Source organism: Impatiens glandulifera, chromosome 7, assembly GCF_907164915.1.
Source record: "Impatiens glandulifera chromosome 7, dImpGla2.1, whole genome shotgun sequence".
NCBI classification, from domain to species: Eukaryota; Viridiplantae; Streptophyta; class Magnoliopsida; order Ericales; family Balsaminaceae; genus Impatiens; species Impatiens glandulifera.
In genome coordinates this window covers 48,463,035-48,481,995 of record NC_061868.1, presented here as the reverse complement: position 1 = coordinate 48,481,995, position 18,961 = coordinate 48,463,035, and the positions used below count along the sequence as shown (strand labels likewise).

The 18,961-nt window shown below is 31.1% G+C and overlaps 4 protein-coding genes across 5 annotated transcripts; 3 read left to right on the top strand and 1 right to left on the bottom strand.

The window, feature by feature from the left end:
- Positions 1-2,116: 2,116 nt before the first annotated feature.
- LOC124945828 (hydroxymethylglutaryl-CoA synthase-like) lies at positions 2,117-5,679 on the top strand. The gene is made up of 12 exons (XM_047486332.1): positions 2,117-2,386; positions 2,720-2,826; positions 2,982-3,114; positions 3,256-3,399; positions 3,487-3,645; positions 3,748-3,821; positions 3,911-3,986; positions 4,440-4,495; positions 4,585-4,672; positions 4,775-4,915; positions 4,990-5,142; positions 5,219-5,679. Exons 1-12 carry the CDS (start codon positions 2,315-2,317, stop codon positions 5,417-5,419), a joined length of 1,404 nt encoding a protein of 467 aa, XP_047342288.1. The 5' UTR covers positions 2,117-2,314; the 3' UTR covers positions 5,420-5,679.
- Positions 5,680-8,447: 2,768 nt separating this feature from the next.
- LOC124945779 (transcription factor TCP19-like) lies at positions 8,448-9,900 on the top strand. The gene has a single exon (XM_047486273.1). The coding sequence runs from the start codon at positions 8,570-8,572 to the stop codon at positions 9,689-9,691; it is 1,122 nt and encodes a 373-aa protein (XP_047342229.1). The 5' UTR covers positions 8,448-8,569; the 3' UTR covers positions 9,692-9,900.
- Positions 9,901-13,257: 3,357 nt separating this feature from the next.
- Positions 13,258-15,737, top strand: LOC124945463 (agamous-like MADS-box protein AGL14). 2 transcript variants are annotated; one of them, XM_047485909.1, is made up of 7 exons: positions 13,258-13,463; positions 13,547-13,737; positions 14,886-14,970; positions 15,086-15,147; positions 15,224-15,323; positions 15,449-15,490; positions 15,567-15,737. In XM_047485909.1, the coding sequence occupies exons 2-7, from the start codon at positions 13,550-13,552 to the stop codon at positions 15,714-15,716; spliced, it is 627 nt and encodes a 208-aa protein (XP_047341865.1). In that variant the 5' UTR covers positions 13,258-13,463; positions 13,547-13,549; the 3' UTR covers positions 15,717-15,737. The 2 variants fall into 2 exon arrangements, with proteins under 2 accessions (XP_047341865.1, XP_047341864.1); XM_047485908.1 differs by having other exon boundaries at positions 13,258-13,476.
- Positions 15,738-15,896: 159 nt separating this feature from the next.
- Positions 15,897-18,961, bottom strand: LOC124945461 (protein FIZZY-RELATED 2-like). The gene is made up of 10 exons (XM_047485906.1): positions 18,303-18,961; positions 18,097-18,219; positions 17,905-18,009; positions 17,130-17,309; positions 16,977-17,039; positions 16,708-16,902; positions 16,524-16,625; positions 16,384-16,446; positions 16,247-16,315; positions 15,897-16,168 (listed from the first exon to the last, which is right to left on the bottom strand). The coding sequence occupies exons 1-10, from the start codon at positions 18,759-18,761 to the stop codon at positions 16,115-16,117; spliced, it is 1,413 nt and encodes a 470-aa protein (XP_047341862.1). The 5' UTR covers positions 18,762-18,961; the 3' UTR covers positions 15,897-16,114.

The following is an 18,961-nucleotide window of genomic DNA, read 5'->3' as shown; positions in this document are numbered from 1 at the left end:
TTAGACTATAAATTGAGTTGATACCATTGTTTATATGTTAGAAAAAGTATTATTTTCAAATGAAATTTAAGAAATATGTTAATTTAGTGGGACTTTAACAATTAATTTGTTTAATTAAATATAACATTAAAAGAATTTGAAGACAATTGACCTATATAAATCAATAAAATTGTAGATGGCGGTCAATAAAAGAGTTGATATATATATTTATTTTTATAATAAAAAAGTTTTATTATTAGTTAGCTCTTTGATCATTCAGTCAATTAATTTAATTAAATACACCTTCAAATATCCCCCAAGTGGTTGAAAACTTGAAATAAGGACGTTCTCAATCAACATTGGCGTTCTTCCACAAATAGTTAATTGAATTATTAATTTGATGTTGAATTTGCTAGTATTAGCATGCATGCGGGTCACATGAAATGCATTTGCTTATTTTTCTTTTTTTTTCATTAATGTTACTATATTTTTTTTATTTTGATTAAATTTTGAAAAAAAATTAAAAAAAATTGTTAATAAATTGTGTGAGATAATAAATATAATGGCTTTGTTTAAAAATTTATCAAATATTATTAAATTTGATAATATCTACATAAATAAAAATATTTCAGAACATTAATTCACTTAAATCAGCACCACAATAAAATATTATAAACAAATATAATTTTAAATAAAAATAAATAAATTGGGCTCAAATCAAACCAAGCATAGTTAAAATATATTGATCGCAATCATAATAAATAAATCATGTTAATTGTTTAGAAATAAATAACTAATTGGAAGTAATACAATTATCATTCTGTAATGGAATGAAAATGACGTAGTAATTAATTATTAATAAGTAGTTGGAAAATGTAAACATAAGTATGCATTAAAAATAGTGTAATTATGATAGGATTTCAGACTCCTAACAAACAACTACTGCACAATTAATTAATTATTATATATTATTTTATTTTATTTTGTCTTTGTTAATGATTTCTTTTTACATTGTGATTATATAAAACTTCACAATATTTACTTCTTAATTATTTATACAATTTTAGTTATATAATAAAATTGAACTAATTAACCCTCATTCTGCGGCAAATGAATAGAATTTTGTAGAAAAAAATATATAATAGGATCAATACTCACTATAACACATTTATTTAAATTGAGAGCATGATTTCAATAGAAATAGTTAACCTAAATAAATCTAATCCATTTTTCATTTTTTCTATAATAATTATCTTAAAGAAATTATAATAATTAATAAAATTTACATGATATAATCACATTTGAGCTTTCTAGAGAAAGATATACTTGTGTCAAGTGTAAGATAAGATAAGCTTTGTATTATTATTTTATTAATTTTTTTTTTTGTAAGAATATCCATATATATAAAAATGATATTATCGATTTAATCACAACCACAAAATTATGAAAACAAAAAAAATTAAAACTAAAAAATAAAGAACGTTACTTAATAAGTTATCAAATTTGTAAATTTTCGAAAAAAATGATTAACTTTTCGACAAACTCTACCGACTTTTCAAGAATCTCAGAAAACATAATAATAATAGTATTATGAATGATACGTCATATGCATTGCACTGCTACGATCAGTGAAAGTTCGATAATTTCTCTCCAACGAGATAGTCTATAAAAAAAACTGAAATAGTAACCCAATTATGTAAACATTCAATTAGTCACATTAATTCAAATATTTTAACAACTACCGGATGCACCCGACATCATATGATATATATCTGTTTATCTTTTTCTTTAAATATAATTTTTTTTTATTTTATATATATATTACAAAGTTATAAAATAATAAATATCTGTCGTATCTCATGAAATCTTCTGACCATTTAAAACATAAAAAAAGAAATATGAGTGTTAAGAGATTAGGACAATGGCAATTCTGTAAATTGTAGTGCTAAATATGGATAAAATCGTCAGATGGTGTCTTCGTCGTCGTCGTCAATGAGAGCGAGTGGCAAATTCGTAAGAAGATAGAAACGTGGGGGGTAAATTTGATAGACAGCCAGTCAGCTTCATTTGAGAGAGCTGGCAATATCTCGGTCCTTCCTATTTATAAATCAAGTGAAAAACTACGAACTCCGTCGCACCGTTCCTAGTCTCTCTCTCTCTCTGCGATTTTGCGTTTTGCGATTTGAGAGATCACCAGTTCTTATCGCTTGCGTTTTGTTCTTTCTCTACATATCAATATCTCGATCTCGAGATAATTTAGTGACTGAGAATATCTCTCTTTTCTCTGATCCGTTTCTTATTCGGAGAATTCAGAGCTTGAACTCAGGACAAGGAAATGGCTTCGCAGCAGAAAAATGTAGGAATTCTCGCCATGGAGATCTACTTTCCTCCAACTTGTGTTCAACAGGTCAGTCTATTTCATCAACTCAAACTTACAGTCCAATCGTTTTCTCTTACTATGAGCATGCACTTGGAAAGATGCACCAGAGGTGAAAATGTAGAAGTTTCTGTATGCTGTTGATGCTTGTTCTATGAATTCTTTACTTAAAATGACGTGATGAATGTTGAGGAATTCTTCCGAATCGATTCCGGATCTGTGACCGTTAAAATAATGAATTTGTCTACTCATTAGGTCATTTTACTCGATTGCAGTTCGATGTTTTGGCATAGTTGATCTGTTCTCAACTGTTGTCAATAACATTACCTGTTGTTATATGGAACTAAAAGTTTTAATAATCAGGAAGCTTTGGAGGCACATGATGGAGCAAGTAAGGGGAAATATACAATTGGACTTGGACAAGATTGCATGGCCTTTTGTCAAGAGGTGGAAGATGTGATCTCCATGAGGTTTTCATCTTCTTAACTGTCTCTGAAAGATCTACTACTTATGATAGAAAAGTTTTAGAACTTTTAACATAGCTGCTTTCTGCCTTTAATTATGTTCATTCACTTGCTGTTTGAATTTTAAATTGCTAATGAGAATTTAATTATGTGATTTTCAGTTTGACTGCTGTTTCCTCCCTGTTGGAGAAGTATAATATTGATCATTCACAAATCGGTAGACTTGAAGTTGGGAGTGAGACAGTTATAGATAAAAGCAAGTCTATAAAGACTTTCTTGATGCAAATTTTTGAGGTATCATCTTTGAATGCTTATTGTTATATGCAAACAGCTACATTTCACACAAATTGATTTTGGGTGTCATTATTTATACATGGATTATGTTCTGTTTTTAGTCATAATTCTATTTGTTTGATATGTTTTCTTAACAAACAGAAAAGTGGAAATACCGATATTGAAGGTGTTGATTCAACAAATGCTTGCTATGGTGGCACAGCCGCTTTGTTCAATTGTGTTAACTGGGTGGAGAGCAGCTCATGGGATGGGCGATATGGACTTGTTGTCTGCACAGACAGTGCGGTAAATTTACTTTTTCTGGTTGATTTAGGTGCTCAATTTTTGGGGGCTTGGCATGAATTAACTCAATTTATGTATTTTTAAAATCAGGTGTATGCAGAAGGACCGGCTAGACCCACTGGAGGAGCTGCAGCTATCGCAATCCTGATAGGGCCTGATGCACCTATAGCCTTTGAAAGTAAATTTAGAGCAAGTCATATGTTTCATGTCTATGACTTTTACAAACCCGATCTTGCTAGTGAATATCCGGTAATTATAATAATATCTTATATCCCATTTATGCAGAATCTGTGTTATTATTAAATTTCCCTTTTGCATCCTTATAAGCAAATGTTTATATGTATATTGTAGGTTGTTGATGGAAAGCTTTCTCAGACCTGCTATCTGATGGCCCTTGATTCGTGCTATACACGTTACTGCAAAAAGTTTGTTCCTGCTTTCCAAGACATCTTAGTTTATATTTGAAATTTTATGCTTGCAGCAACATATATCTTATTATGCTTGTCGTGTGTAGGTATGAGAAGTTAGAGGGTAAACAATTCTCACTTGACGATGCTGAATACTTTGTCTTTCATTCTCCTTACAACAAGGTATCCACTCCCTTACTTAGTCCATTAAAATACTTATCTTAAAAGGCTATATTTTCTTTGTTTCAAGTCATCAAACAAACAAATGATTTGGAATATGACCCCAATTGCAATTCCCCCTAACGAAACATATTCAAATGAATTAGACCAAGAGCTTGTTTGATGTAGGATATTTTTTTCTTCAAATAATCCGATGTTCTCGAGAAACCTTGTTTGATGAGAAAGTATATTATTTGGGTTAAATGACTAAATTCTCTTTTGTATATAATAATTTAAAATGTTATAAGATAAAAGTAAGGGTATTTGCGTATCGTAGATTTGTAGTTGAAGATTTGAATAAAGATGAAATAAAGGAAATTATTTGATTAAAACCGAATAACCCTTTATCAAAGAAGCCCTTGAATTTTAAGTCTAATTCAAGCATACATTTTTGACATACCCTTCTTTTCTATGCAGCTTGTGCAGAAGAGTTTTGCTCGCCTATTAGTCAATGACTTTTTGAAGGGTGCAAGGTTCTTAAACTATCTTCAAATCATTTTATTCAATCTGATTTATTTACCTACCTTGTTGACTAATCCATTTCACTGCACTATTATAACAGTTCTGTTGATGAGGCTGCTAAAGAAAAGCTAGCCCCGTTTTCTACTCTTACCGATGATGAAAGTTACCAGAGCCGAGACCTTGAGAAGGTTTGTCTTCTTCTTCTTCTTCAATATCCACATATATATTTGAATCTTTCTTCTCCTTTTGTTTTTCTAGCATAGTTGGCTCAGCTTTATTGATATTCACAGGTATCACAGCAGCTTGCAAAGTCATTATACGATGCAAAGGTTCAACCGACAACTCTCGTACCAAAGCAAATCGGAAACATGTATACCGCATCTCTCTACGCAGCATTTGTGTCCCTTGTTCACAACAAGCATAGTTCACTGGTAAAACATGAATTAAGTTCAGTTAGTTTATTGGATAAAATATTGTTATTTAAAATGACTTAATTATCTTCCAGGTAGGAAACAGGGTAGTTATGTTTTCATATGGAAGTGGTTTAACCGCCACCATGTTCTCATTCCGCATGCGTGAAGTTGATGATAGTCGTTTTAGCTTGTCAAACATCGCAAATGTGATGAATGTTGGTGAGAAATTGAAGTCAAGGAATGAGGTATATATCTAATATTAACTTTATATATATATATAAATAATAATAATCTGATCTGAAATGGTTATGTACTGAACAGATTACTCCAGAAAAATTTGTGGAAAATTTGAAGCTAATGGAGCACAGGTATGGAGGGAAGGACTTTGTGACGAACAAGGACTGTAGCCTTCTATGGCCGGGTACCTATTACCTAACCGAAGTTGACTCAAAGTACAGGAGGTTTTATGAAAGGAAACCGGTTGGTCCTAATGTGAATGGGTCTTTGGCCAATGGTCATTAATCATGTTAGCCAATTGGATTCAGAAATTTCAAATAATCCGTCGAACCTCTATCAATGCAGTTTGGGTGGGTGGGTAGGCTGGCTTGATCCATCAACAAACAGCCAACCAGACAGTCATTAAATTGCTTTTTCCTCTTTTTTATGTCGGTTTGTTTATTTCCTTTTTATGGATAGTGTTGTTTAATATTATCAGATTGTAGCAAATATTTGCTGACTTTTTTTTCTTCTCTATTTAAGAGCAACCATGTGCTTAGATTTTAGTGATCATGACCAATGTGGCTTCAATATAGTTTCAATTGTCATGAGTTATACTTTTGTTGGTTGTGGGTGCAATTAATTAATGGGAAGAATGTCAATTTTACACACCAACTTGTAAGAAGGTGTCAAATTTACTTATTAAGTATCAAAATTCTATTTATATATACTAACTTGTTAAAAAGTGTCAATTTTATTTAAAATAACGGAAATGTTAAACACCGTCAATTTTTTTGCCACATGTAATATCCATTTTTTTTAAAATTGACATTACTTTAATTATTTTTCAATTTAAATAAAACATTAAATCTTTCTTTATTCATTTTTTCTCTCTCTTTATCTCACAATTATTCATTTTCTTTGAACTTTTCTTTTTCCATTTCCATCTCCATCTCCATCTCCATAGGGATCGATTGATTATTTTTCCTAAAATGAAATTAATTAATGAAATTAAGGTTTATTGACCTCTATCTCTCTACACATCATATTATCATATTATCGTATATTATTTTATCCACTTTTAATTCAAATGGAAAGAGAGATAAACACAATCTCTTTATATTATAAACCAAAAATAAATTATATTAAGTTGTCTTTATATCTAACCAAACCAAAAAATATATAAAATTAAGAATTGAACTACAACAGGTTCAGGAAATTACATGATTCAAAATTAATAGATTATATTAAATTCACAGTAAATTTTTGTCACACATAATTCATTTTGAATCATGTAATGTCATTTTAGTTGAACTTGTTGTAGTTCAATTATTAGTTTTACAGTTTTTTTAGATAGTTATAAAGACTCAATTTAATATAAATTATTTTTGATTTATAATATAAAGAGATTATGTTTATATCTCCATTTGAATTAAATTAGGGATAGAGGTTGAATGATTTTATTACAAAGATATGGTCTCAATTTCATTTTAGGAATGGACTTATTTATGCACTCCCTATACATATTAGAGAGGAGATGAAGAGGGAAATTAAGAAAAAAAATGGATAATTGTGGAATAAGAGAGAGAAAGAATGGATAAGGACAATTTTTAATGTTTTGTTTAAATGAAAAAATAATCAAAGTAATGACAATATAAAAATAAATAAAAAAAATATGTGGATATTACATGTGGCAAAATTTTTGACGGTGTTTAATATTTCTGTTATTTCAAATAAATTTGACATTTTTTTACAAGTTAATAGGTATAAATAGAATTTTGATACTTAATAAGTAAATTTGACACCTTCTTACAACTTGGTGTGTAAAATTGGCATTCTTCCCATTAATTAATTGTAAACTTGAGAAATCAAGAGTTTAATATTATTTATTATATATTGATCATTTAAAAAAATGTATATATAATTAATTAAAAAATAATGAGTAAATGATATTATAAAATCAATTATATTAATTCATCTTTTTAAATTGTTTTTAATTTATAAATATAAATTTATTTATTTTTATTTGTAAAATAACATAAAATCTAAAATCTTGTCAAAAATTTTAAATAGTAAGAATTTAATTAGTTTAAGATTTAAACAAATTTAATTTCTTTAATATCCTAAAATCATACCATTTTATTTTTAAAGGACATGGGAGCAATATTATAACATCTTAAATCTTTATTATATTTGACATGTATTAGGGTTGTTTCAACAAACTTAACTTAATACATTTTGTTTTGTTATCATAATTTCTAATCCAGTCAAGTTCCGGGCCTATAACATTTATTATTATATTTTAATTTCTTTGGGTCTGAGACGACTGACCGTCCATTCTAAATTCTTCTGGGCCTATTGTTTTTAGGATCTTTTGATTATTCACTAAATTAAATTATTTATTAAAAAAACATATATCGAGAAGATATTTCTGATTATTTAAAAATAAAATTGAACAGGATCATTATTAAAAATAAATGTATTAATGGCTGAAGTAAAATAAAAAAAATGTTGATGAGAGTTATATTTAAACAAAATATAATAAGTGAGAGATAAGTGTTAAAAAAATATTACTTACTGGGGAAAAGAAATAATAATAATAATAATAATAATTGAAGGATAAGTTTGTTTTATTGATAAAGATAAGTTGGGATTAATTTAAAAAATCGATGAATAAAAATAAATAAAGTAAGTCTTAGTCACTCACAGTAAGACAGACAGTGTGGAGTGTTTGGGATGGTATTGAAAGGGATATTCCCTTTTTTCCCTTTTAAATAATTAATTAATTTATTAATTAATAATATAAATAAATGGTAATGGGTGGAGCCCTAAACGGTGCCCAACTGGCCCCCACCTTAGCAATGGTGGTCCACTTCTGATAACATAATCAAACTTGGCCACCACACCTCCTTTCGACACGTGTCGCCAACCTACTTCTCCCACTGCCTCTACTAGTAGGCCCCATTCTCACTAAAAATACCCCCACACCCGATCCGGACCCCCTTTCCTTTTCTTTATTTTTTTCAAATTATCTTAAGGTGGTGATGGCTAAATATAAATAATAACATTTTCATCCTTTCATTAAGTGTTGTCTTAACGATTATAAATTATCGTGTTTAAAATAAAATAAAATAAAATAAAATATCAATTTAACTTAGTTAAAGAGCCTTTTTAAGAAGCACTCATTTTGGGTTAAAATAAATAAATCCAAATAGACATTATTAATGAAAATAATAATATAGTTGTGACACATTCTAGGGTTTGATTATCTTCTTTGTTTTGGCAAATGGACATGATATACAGTTTATCTCTCTAAAAGAAAAAAGAAAAAGAAAAAAAAAACACCATTAGTTATCTCTCACTTTCTATTTAGGTTACCCTATAAAGCCATACTAAAGCTCAACCGTCTTCCTCCTTTCTTCCCTTTCTTTCTACTATTAGATCATAATTCATAATATGCCTTCTCCACATCACAACGAATATGACGGCGGACCTTCCGATCTAACCGCCGGCGAACATGAACCTACGCCGGCCGCCGTTACTAACATGAAGGAAGAACCGTTTCACATGGATCCTGAATATCCGGGTCAGAAGCCACTCATCAATAACCCGCCGCCGCAGATGCCTATGGTTCAACTTAAGCAAGCTCATCCGCCGCCGCCGCCACCAGCGCCAAACGCGGCGTTACCGGTGGTCAACAGTTCTGTACGGAGATCGTCTAATAAGGATCGACATACTAAGGTGGAGGGACGAGGTCGGAGAATCCGAATACCGGCTGCTTGCGCCGCCCGTATCTTTCAGCTGACAAGGGAACTTGGACACAAATCCGACGGGGAAACGGTGAGATGGTTGCTTGAGCATTCGGAGGAAGCTATTATTGAAGCTACCGGTACCGGAACTGTGCCGGCGATTGCTGTGTCTGTCGCCGGAACTTTGAAGATTCCTGCTACACCCACGATTAGTCCAGATTCAGATATTCAATTAGCTTCTAATAAAAAAAGAAGAAGACCTTCAAACAGTGAATTCTACGACGTAACTACGGCTAACGACGGTGTTTCACAGACAGTTGGACTTGCTCCGGTTGGACCCACTTCAATCCCCGCCGCCGCAGTAGTACCAACTCAGAATCTAGTGCCGGTTTGGGCTGTCAGCAACGCCGGTTTAATGATACCCTCTAACGCAATATGGATGATACCGCCCACCGCCGCCGCCGGCAGCTCCCATTCGAACTTAAATCAGCCGCAGCTTTGGACAATATCCCCTTCGATGACGCCGGTATTCAATATCGCTGCAAGGCCAATGACCTCATTCGTTTCCACTTCACCAGTACCTGTACCGGTCATCAGAGAGGCGGCTCCGGCGACGGCGGAGATGGGATTTAGCCCAGAGACGGCGGAAACAGGAAAGAATAAGAAATCAACAATGGCGCCGGCAAGTATGAGCTCCGGCGGCGGAGGAGGAGGAAAAACCCAAATGTTGAGAGATTTCTCGTTGGAGATTTATGATAAAAGGGAGTTGCAGTTTATGGGGAGGAGCATTAATCATCAACAATCAGAGCCATCTTCTTCAAAATCATGATTTAGACAAAGAGCATTATTCATTTCATAGTACAAATTATGCATGGATTATTCATGCAGAGCAGAGAAGATCATATCATAGGGCATGTAATAATTTGGATGGAAAATTTGGTAATTTGTATGTTTATTAATTGATGTTAGGAAGCTTGTTCAATTCGTGTGCTACTTAATTTCAATAATAATAATAATAAAAAGGATATAATTATTCTTAGATTAAAAATATATATCATTAATTAATTACTACTCTACAATTAATTTTCTTTTCTTGTAATAATATCAACCTTACTCCCCTATGACTTTTTTTCAAATTAATTATTACTCCAAATTCCAACCCCATCATTTTATAAGATAGGGCTTGTTTGATTGATATTGGTTATTTGAGATTTTTTTTTGAAAAAAATTGTTTTAAGAAAATACATGTTATTTGTTTAATTATTATAAAGTATTACATTTAATTAAATTTTATAAGAATATAATAAATATATCAATTTAAGACTTGAGTGACTAGATTATTAAAAATAAATAAAACCTGGAATTTCAAAAAGTTAATAATAATAATAATAAGATCAAACAAACTTTTAGAATTCATTTGAAATTGTATTGATAGGATGAAAAATAAATTAAAATGTATATGTTTTCAACAAGGCCTTGTCACATTAAATAGTTATCTTTAATGAACTAATACCCATGGCTTTCTAACATATAGAAAATGATTCATTCAACATTTATGAATAAAAGTATTAATTTAAATCTAACTTTATCAAGATTTTCCATTTTTTAAACATTTTTTCGAGCTCTATGATACAAGTCTTAGAGTATATTATTGGTTAATTTAAAATGGTGGAAATTTTTATATAGATATAGATAGCTAATATATCAAGTTTATCTTAAGTAAGAATTAGTGCTGGCAACTAACTTATAATGAATGTTAATTGAGGGGGACTTTTAAATTTGTCTTCTTATCTAATTATGGTTTTCTTTATTAATTATTTTTTATCTTTTTTATCTTTTTGGGTTGATTTGCATAGTCATTTAAAGGGAGAATTAAACTATATTAACTAAAGTTAATTAGGATAAGTTAGATATTCTACTATATAGAAGGGGAGGGAGAGGGGAATAGTTGCACGTGAGAGAGAGGGAGATGTGCACGTGTTACAAAGAATGGGCCCCCACCCACCGGAGTAGAAGCAGGCGAGGTGGTGGACCCGGCCGTCGGTCGACCACTCACTAATGGCCGTGGAAGGCGTTTCTTTGTCCCCACCATTACCCCCTCTTACTTGTGGGCCCCTTTCTTCCCATTTCCCAAATTAAATAATTTTAATATCTATAAAAAAGATATTTTATTCACAATAAAATAAAATAATTAGAAAAATCAAAACAAACAAGTCTTTAGGGTTATTGACGAAAGATGACATCAGAAGAAATAAAAATAAAAAAATGAAAAGATAATGGGTGAAAGTTGTAGGTCCAAAAAATCCAGCTGTCACGTGGAAACCTACGCATACGCGTGCTTTGTGTGGGCTTAAGGGCTTAAAGGGCCCCACAAGAACTCTCGATACAGCCTGAGGAGGGGTCCACCAATTGCCAATTAATAAAATAAGTGGGCCCCACAATAGTTTTTTATAGGTGGGCACCAAAAAGTTCGACAATTAGTTGGGAGTCAATATCCAGCTGCCTATTCTATTTTTTTAATTATATATAATTTCGAGAAATAAATAAATGTAGAATTTAATGAAGCTCCTATACTTTAGTTAAAAGTATAAACAGATACTTAACTTTCAAATTACATGAAAGTCCCAAATAGGCCCAATTGTATAACTTTTGGGCTTACGCACTTCTAGTCAAAAGAATTTGGCCAGTCATGGCCCATAGGCCCAATATTTAACGGATTCAGTTATGTTTCATTAACATATACATACATTGTCCTAGAGCTTGTTTGATTAATTGATGTAGGGTTGGTTAGATTATTTTTAATGGAAAAATGAATTATTTCGGTTCAATTAATAAACATATACTTTATAATTAATATTGAAATTAGGAATAATATGATATTTTTATTGATAAAGTATTTGTTGATTAGATAAGGGTTATTTTCATTAACCTTCATCAATCAAAACCATATATATCTTTTGACAATTTTTAAAGGGTTTATAATTCCTCCAATGGAACTAAGTTTTAATACAAATTATGATAAACATTGCCAGATGTTCTTCATAAATTATATGAAGTTCTAAAAGCAAATTATGTAAAATAAAATATCTAAAGACCTTGGCATGATCATTTTGAATATTAATAAGCAGTTTTAATTAACTAAACAAAAAATAATTTATTCATTCTGATAATCAATAATTTCTTGCAAATAATTTAGTTAGCTTTCCGAATACCATTTGTGACAATTAAATAATGAATTAACTTTTTGAGGCTAAAAACTATATATTAAATTTAATAATATTAAGAATTACTTGTGTCAGACGTACACCAAGTCTGACAATATTGTACGGACACGTGACCTGGCATGCAAGTGATAAAGTGATAAACTTATGGCTTGTTTGGTTGAGACTTGAGAGAACGTCCAACGGATAAATAGAGTTGCCGACAAACGGTGTCGTGTCCGTCCACAGGGGAATCGACCCCCGTTTGGCAAATATCTCATCAATATTAATTTGTGATTTTCTAAATAAATAAATAATAATAATTTAACCTTTTAATTAATAAATAACTGAGTTATTTGAATAACTCATTTCTAAGCCTTTATCCAATACAGTTTTTAATACATCACTTCAAAACAATTAAGGGTTTGTTTGATAATACTAAAATTAGAATTATAGAATTTAATTTTAATTTTTATATATGTTTGTTATATTATTTAAAATTAAGAATTAGAAATAAAATTATAATTCAAATTAATATAATTTTGTAATTTCTATTATACACTTCTTAGAAATTATAATTCTAATATTTATTCTTTCTATTTTTGTTTCAAACATTTTTTTTTATTGATTTGTTATATATATAATTTGTTTTTCTTAGTAGAAATGGAAACTTGAAAAAATGCCTGTGCCTTCAGCTACTATCTCAGAAGGTTTTATCTACCTCATATCTAAATAATACTTATTTAAATGATTTTTATTATAAAATTTTTAAACATAGAAATTATAATAAAATTATTCTAGTTTTTTCAAATGTTAACTTAAATGGAAGAGTATCCATTACTAGGTTAGGATAATTTCCTACCATAATAAAAAAGAAATAAATAATTATGATTCAATGTTAATTATTTTAAAATTAAAATTTGAATATCAATTCTAATTTTAATTCATGTAATTCAAGTGTTCAAATAGACACTAATAAACATTAATAATATTTTCATCATTCTATCTAAATAATTAAAATAAATCATTTTTAAAAATTAAAAATCTAAAAAATACTATAAACCTGGAAATTGTATACTATAACTAAAGGTGAGAACTGAGAAGTTTATAAACATAAACATAATAATTATAATAATGATTCCTTTACCATATATAAATAATTTTTCAGCTACATTTACATCCACACAATACTACTTAGGGTTTCTCTCTCTCTCTCTCTCTCTCTCTTCATCATCTGAAGTTAGGGTTTCCAAAAAAAACAAACAAAATATGATCATCTGGTGTTAATTAGTCACGTCAAAAAAATCAAGATCCAACATTTTCTTCTATACTTGTCACAGATCTGCATGATAATAACAACCCAGAAAAGAGATCTCGTACTTTGATCCTATTTTAGGAAAGGTTGTGTTTTAAGGTACTGCCCAGTCTTAAATTTCTAATTCTGGATTATTAATAAAACATTTTTGATTTGGGTGGTTTGATAGATCATGGTGAGAAAGGGTAAAACAGAGATGAAGAGAATAGAAAAAGCCACTAGAAGGCAAGTTACATTTTCAAAGAGAAGAAGTGGACTCCTCAAGAAAGCATTTGAACTTTCGGTTCTTTGCGATGCCGAACTTGCTCTTATCGTCTTCTCTTCAAACCAAAAGCTCTATCAGTTCTCCAGTTCCTCAAGGTATATATATTTATAATAAGATTTAATCATGAAATCTCATATCATGTTATAGGGTTTTGATTGTTTCCCTTTTCTATATATATAGAGCACTATTTAATTTGAAGATCATATTAAATTACCCTAATTTCATTCCCAAAGAAAAATTAGGGTCCTCCAAAAAATACAATTAATGTGAATAAGTAGTAGGAGACTCACATGAATAGTGAAGGTTAGTTAGTATTCATTCAACCATTCTTTTTACTTTGTGATTCCAACAAATGAGTATCTATTTTATGATTTGTTTAGGTTGTATCTTATTGACAAGTAAGTTTTGTTTTTAGATTGTATGAAAAACTTAGAAAGAATAAATTAAAATTATACAAAATAAATAAATAAAGGTTTAACTATATGTGATAAGACAAGGTTAACTATGATGAGTATCAAGGAATTGGAGTATTAATCCTTAGTGATGTTTAATATTTTAATTTTGATGAATAATTATCATTATAACTAAGTTATATTATGAATTGTATTTTAATTGTTTTAGTTTTTCTAACTATACATAGAAGGTGATCTTCACATTTATGGTAAGTCAATTATTCTAACTATAACTTGATCTCAAATGGTTTTGTATTTTTCATCTCTTTAGGAAATTATCATTTTAAAAAATATGTATATTATAAATTAGAGACATGTAATTGTTCAATAGTTAATAAAAAAGCTGCAGCTTGGAGATATGTGCCTGTAAAAAGTATTTATAGGAGTTTGAATTAGTATTATTAGTTATTGGATAATTAATATCTTAATGGGTTTAATTTGGGAACATTAGCTAACCACTAATTCTCTCTTTAATCAGGCTATCTGGAATTTGATTAAATAAAAAAAATGAGATTATATATTACTTTACTCTAATAATTTTTATGATTTTAATTAGATTAATTATTGGTACAAGCGTATTTTAGTTTTAATATATTATGAAAGAAATTTGTTGAAATAACTTCAAATTCAACCAATCTAATTAAGACAAAAGAGTAGAACATCTTACATTTGTTTTGGGTATGTTTTTAGTTCTAACATAATGATTGAGAATGTGACATGAACATACAAGTCTTTTGGGTATTTTTTTTTTTTTCATTCATCACAAATGTTCAATCCAACGACTTATATAGTATTACGAAGACAATACAACGTTATGGAAAAACTTGCAAGGAACCGGGAGGAAGTTGCGCGACAAAAGTGGTGGAAAATGTGCAGGTAATTAAGACATCCTTAATTAAAATGAAGGTTTTTTCTTTCACCTTTTTCAACATCTCAAAGCACGATTGGAAAATGGTAAAATGATTTTTTCCCTTGATGCATCTGCATGCAGCATTCAAAAGAAGAAACTGATGTTTTGGCAAAGAAGATTGAGGTTCTTGAAGCTTCTAAAAGGTTTCACGTCTTATTTTTGAGGTTTTCTTTGGAATAATTATATTGTAACTGCTAACTATATATATGTGCACTGCAGAAAGTTATTAGGGGAAGATTTGGAGTCTTGTTCTTCTGATGAGTTCATAAAGCTAGAGGAGCAGATAAACCAAGCTTTATCTAAAATTAGGGAAAGGAAGGTAGGTCATATATATAACCCAAGTAATTAAAAAAAAGACATATTCAATATGAATCTTAAAATCAACAATGAACAAAATGTTTGTGCTTCTAATGATGATTTTGAAATGGATGTGATCATCATCAGAATCAGGTGTTTAAAGAGAAGATGGAACAGTTGAAAGAAGTGGTAAGTATGTAAGATCAATGATCACAGCTTCAAGGCATAATTTAGCTTGTCTTAATTCTTTCTTCTGTTAATATAGGAGAGGATACTCAATGAAGAAAATGCACAGATGATGAACAAAGTAAAAACATTTGAAGAGTTGGATCAATCAGATGATCATCAGAAAGTGGAGACCCAACTGTTCATTGGTCCACCTCAGCCAAGAAATTCAGTTGTTTTCCAAGGTTGATCATGATCACATCTTATGAAAGAGACAAGAGCCATGACAATGATCTACATCTTATGGACTTCATTGAACATTTGAGCTCAAACATCTTCTCCTATATATGTTCTATACCTTCTTATAAAACAATACATAATATATATATAGATATATATGCAGATGCTGGATGTTGAAAAGAGATAAATATGTAAATAAATGGTATTCATATAGACTTCTTTCACTTTGAAGTTTTTGTCTGAAAATAGAGAGGAGGTTCCAGAAAAGAAGAATTCTGTAATTATTATATTACATAATAATTTCATGGGCATAAAACTGTCTTACAATATAATTACAGAAAAAAGATAAAAATTGCAAGCAACCTTCTCCTTCTTCCTTATTAATATCATTTCTATTGGTCTTCATATTCATCTTATTAATGATCTTCCTAGAGACGACGACCCAATTTCTCTGTCAGTATTCTGCAATGAAATTCCCAGTTATACGATTTTAATTACTACACCAATTGAAATTTCTGTTATAAAACTTAAAAATCTCACCTGAGATTTAGGGGAAGGGAAAACATTCCAAAACCTGAGTGTTTCATCTCCTGCTCCAGTGACTATTGTCTGCCAATAAACAGATTTCTGAGTGATCAGAAATGAAAAAAGAAGAAAAATTGTATATATTGATTTACCTGTCCATCGGGCGAGATAGCAAGGTAAAGTACTCTAAAAGTATGACCAGTGAGAGTTGCCAACTGAAACCAGCAATCCAATATTCAAAGTTATATTCAACTCGAATACAAAACAAAATAAAACAAAATAAAAAAAGTACCTTTGTCATGGTGGGATATCGCCAAACAATGATTTGGTTTTGGGAGTATCCATGAGTACTGACAAGCTCATTCACATTCTTCGACCACACCAGATTGCAGACCTATAAAAACAAGTAATCAAACAAAACTATTAAAGAAAATCAACAAGGATTCATCACAAATCAAGTATACGAGGAAATTTACCTGGCTGCCGGTGTCCATACAGCTAAGATGAGTGTTGGTAGTTGTGTTCCAAAAGCGGATACATCTGTCAGCAGTACCTCCACCCGAAGCTAGAAGGCCGTATAGATGAGGAGACCATGCAATTGCTTTCACTGCAGCAGTATGCTCGCAGTATTTCAACACAGGTTGATTTGAATGTTGATTCCAAACAAACAGCTGTAGCATAACCATAGATTTTTAGTAAACACCTATTTGATAAAAGGAATTTATATAATCACAGTAGTACATACCCGATTATCATTTCCTCCTGAAGCCAACTCACGGTTATCATAAGACCACTTTAGACCACAAACCTAATCAAAGTGAAATAGAATAAAGCAGATATTTAAGTCAAAGGGGATTTCAAATGAATGAAGGGTATCGAAGAAATATGTAATCCTGACCTCAGACTTGTGTCCAGTTAACTTGCTAGAAAAGTGATCGTGAGCTCTTATATCTCGTTGAAGAATACTCTTGTCCCTGCTGCCTGAAGACAATATAGAGGAACTCCAAGCTAAGGCCCCAACACGTAATCTGTGACCATCCATAGTTCTCACCCTCTTACAACGGGAAGCATCCCAAATCTGCAATAATGATGTTCAATCATAAGAATAAAAATAGGCCAAATTTCTTCAGAAGAAGAAAAAAATCAATGTTCAAGTCATGAAATAGTTTGCCATGAAAATGGTTACACAACAATCTCGCGGTATCATAAAAACAAAAAGTGAGTTTCAAGGACTTTATCAAGCATTGATATAACTGAATGACTGAATGAAGTGAATTATATTATTGAAGCCATGAATTTCCTTCCTCCTACTATCTTTCGGCTTCCACTTATGGCCTTGACTCTAGTCTCTAAGGCACTGGGGGAGAGATGACTTCATCGCGGTTATAAGAAAATCAGTTTATTTGCTATTAATGATCAGATTTCCCTCAAGGAAATCTTTTCTGTTTCCAAAATCTCAAATAGTAATAATCTTAGATAGTTTCTTATTTGAGACTTGCTGCTAACAAAAGTAACTTGTTCATTAAGGTCCAATTAGTGCCACGACGTCGTATCGAGCAAGACTATTGGGTTAAAACCCGATAACGACAAAAAAAAACTATACCTTGTTTGCACGTAAACTAATTGCCTTGTATAAAAAACATGAAGTTAGAATCTTTAGACAAAAGCAAAACCTGTAGTTTCCCGCTATTGGTTCCGACAGCAAGATGTGTTCCTCTATGAGCCCAAACAACAGAACAGACACTGTCGTCCATACCCAAGTCACATAATTTGGTCACCTGCATTTTAGAATCATCAACAGGCTCAGGTTACTTGAAGATCTCATAACCCTTTAAAGGTAAGTTAGGAGATTAAAACATACTAACCTTACTACTACAGGCATTCCAGAGATAAACACAATTTCCCAATCCAACAGCTAACATGTTATTGGAAGACCAATCAACAAGGTTTAAGTAAAAATCATCTTGCAAAGCAGGTGCATCTAATACCTAACAGAAACCACAAGAAATTCATGAATAAATCTAATCTAATGAAAACCTAGAAAGATTTTGTAATCTCATGAAGAATTTACCTTGAAAGGTGATCTGGAAACCTTCCTAGGAGCTTTAACCCGGTTCTGAATTACACCAGGCAATTGATCATCCGCCCCAAATGGAGATAAAGTACTCATCGTCTGTCGAGTCTCATACTTATACCTGAAAATATTCCGATTAGGCTGATTCATAGTGAAGTTCCTCCCATTCAATCCATTCCCTTTATCAGGCGTTACTGGAGCTACAATCCCTGTATCTGGTCCAAACAATGCAGTTCTCAACAACGCCTTATATGCGCTAGATGCATCTTCTCGTCCATCTCCCGATGAATGGGCATTCGAAACGATATCGAAAAGAGCATACTTTGAGCTGGATCGACTAGGAATGAAACGATCTGTATAGATAGTCCTAGACGGAGATGGACTGTATCCTGCACCAACCAATTGGTCGATTCGTCGTGATGGGGTACTGGGTTCTTCTGGATGATCCTTAGACATGAGTAATTTCTGATTGAAATCCGTAAAGGAGAAAGCTTTCAGAAGATCTAACCACTAGATTCAACTACAAATACCGATCAAACCTGAAGATCTTTGCAGATTCAGATGGGTAAGAATTGTCAAAAGGAAACGGTGATCTGGGTCAGCATTTGGGGGATTAGGTCTGAAAATTCACGAGAGCAATCTTCCCGGGAAATATT

What these genes read in the sequence shown, in the direction of transcription:
- LOC124945828 (XM_047486332.1), top strand. Translation starts at nt 2,315, where the DNA reads ATGGCTTCGCAGCAGAAAAATGTAGGAATTCTCGCCATGGAGATCTAC. An exon ending in GAAGATGTGATCTCCATGAG is followed by an intron (nt 2,827 to 2,981) that starts GTTTTCATCTTC and finishes TGTGATTTTCAG; the next exon opens with TTTGACTGCTGTTTCCTCCC. An exon ending in ATCTTGCTAGTGAATATCCG is followed by an intron (nt 3,646 to 3,747) that starts GTAATTATAATA and finishes TGTATATTGTAG; the next exon opens with GTTGTTGATGGAAAGCTTTC.
- LOC124945779 (XM_047486273.1), top strand. Translation starts at nt 8,570, where the DNA reads ATGCCTTCTCCACATCACAACGAATATGACGGCGGACCTTCCGATCTA.
- LOC124945463 (XM_047485909.1), top strand. Translation starts at nt 13,550, where the DNA reads ATGGTGAGAAAGGGTAAAACAGAGATGAAGAGAATAGAAAAAGCCACT. An exon ending in CAGTTCTCCAGTTCCTCAAG is followed by an intron (nt 13,738 to 14,885) that starts GTATATATATTT and finishes CGACTTATATAG; the next exon opens with TATTACGAAGACAATACAAC. An exon ending in CTAAAATTAGGGAAAGGAAG is followed by an intron (nt 15,324 to 15,448) that starts GTAGGTCATATA and finishes GATCATCATCAG; the next exon opens with AATCAGGTGTTTAAAGAGAA.
- LOC124945461 (XM_047485906.1), bottom strand. Translation starts at nt 18,761, where the DNA reads ATGTCTAAGGATCATCCAGAAGAACCCAGTACCCCATCACGACGAATC. An exon ending in CCAATAGCGGGAAACTACAG is followed by an intron (nt 17,310 to 17,904) that starts GTTTTGCTTTTG and finishes TCATTATTGCAG; the next exon opens with ATTTGGGATGCTTCCCGTTG. An exon ending in TCCCTTCCCCTAAATCTCAG is followed by an intron (nt 16,169 to 16,246) that starts GTGAGATTTTTA and finishes ATTTCATTGCAG; the next exon opens with AATACTGACAGAGAAATTGG.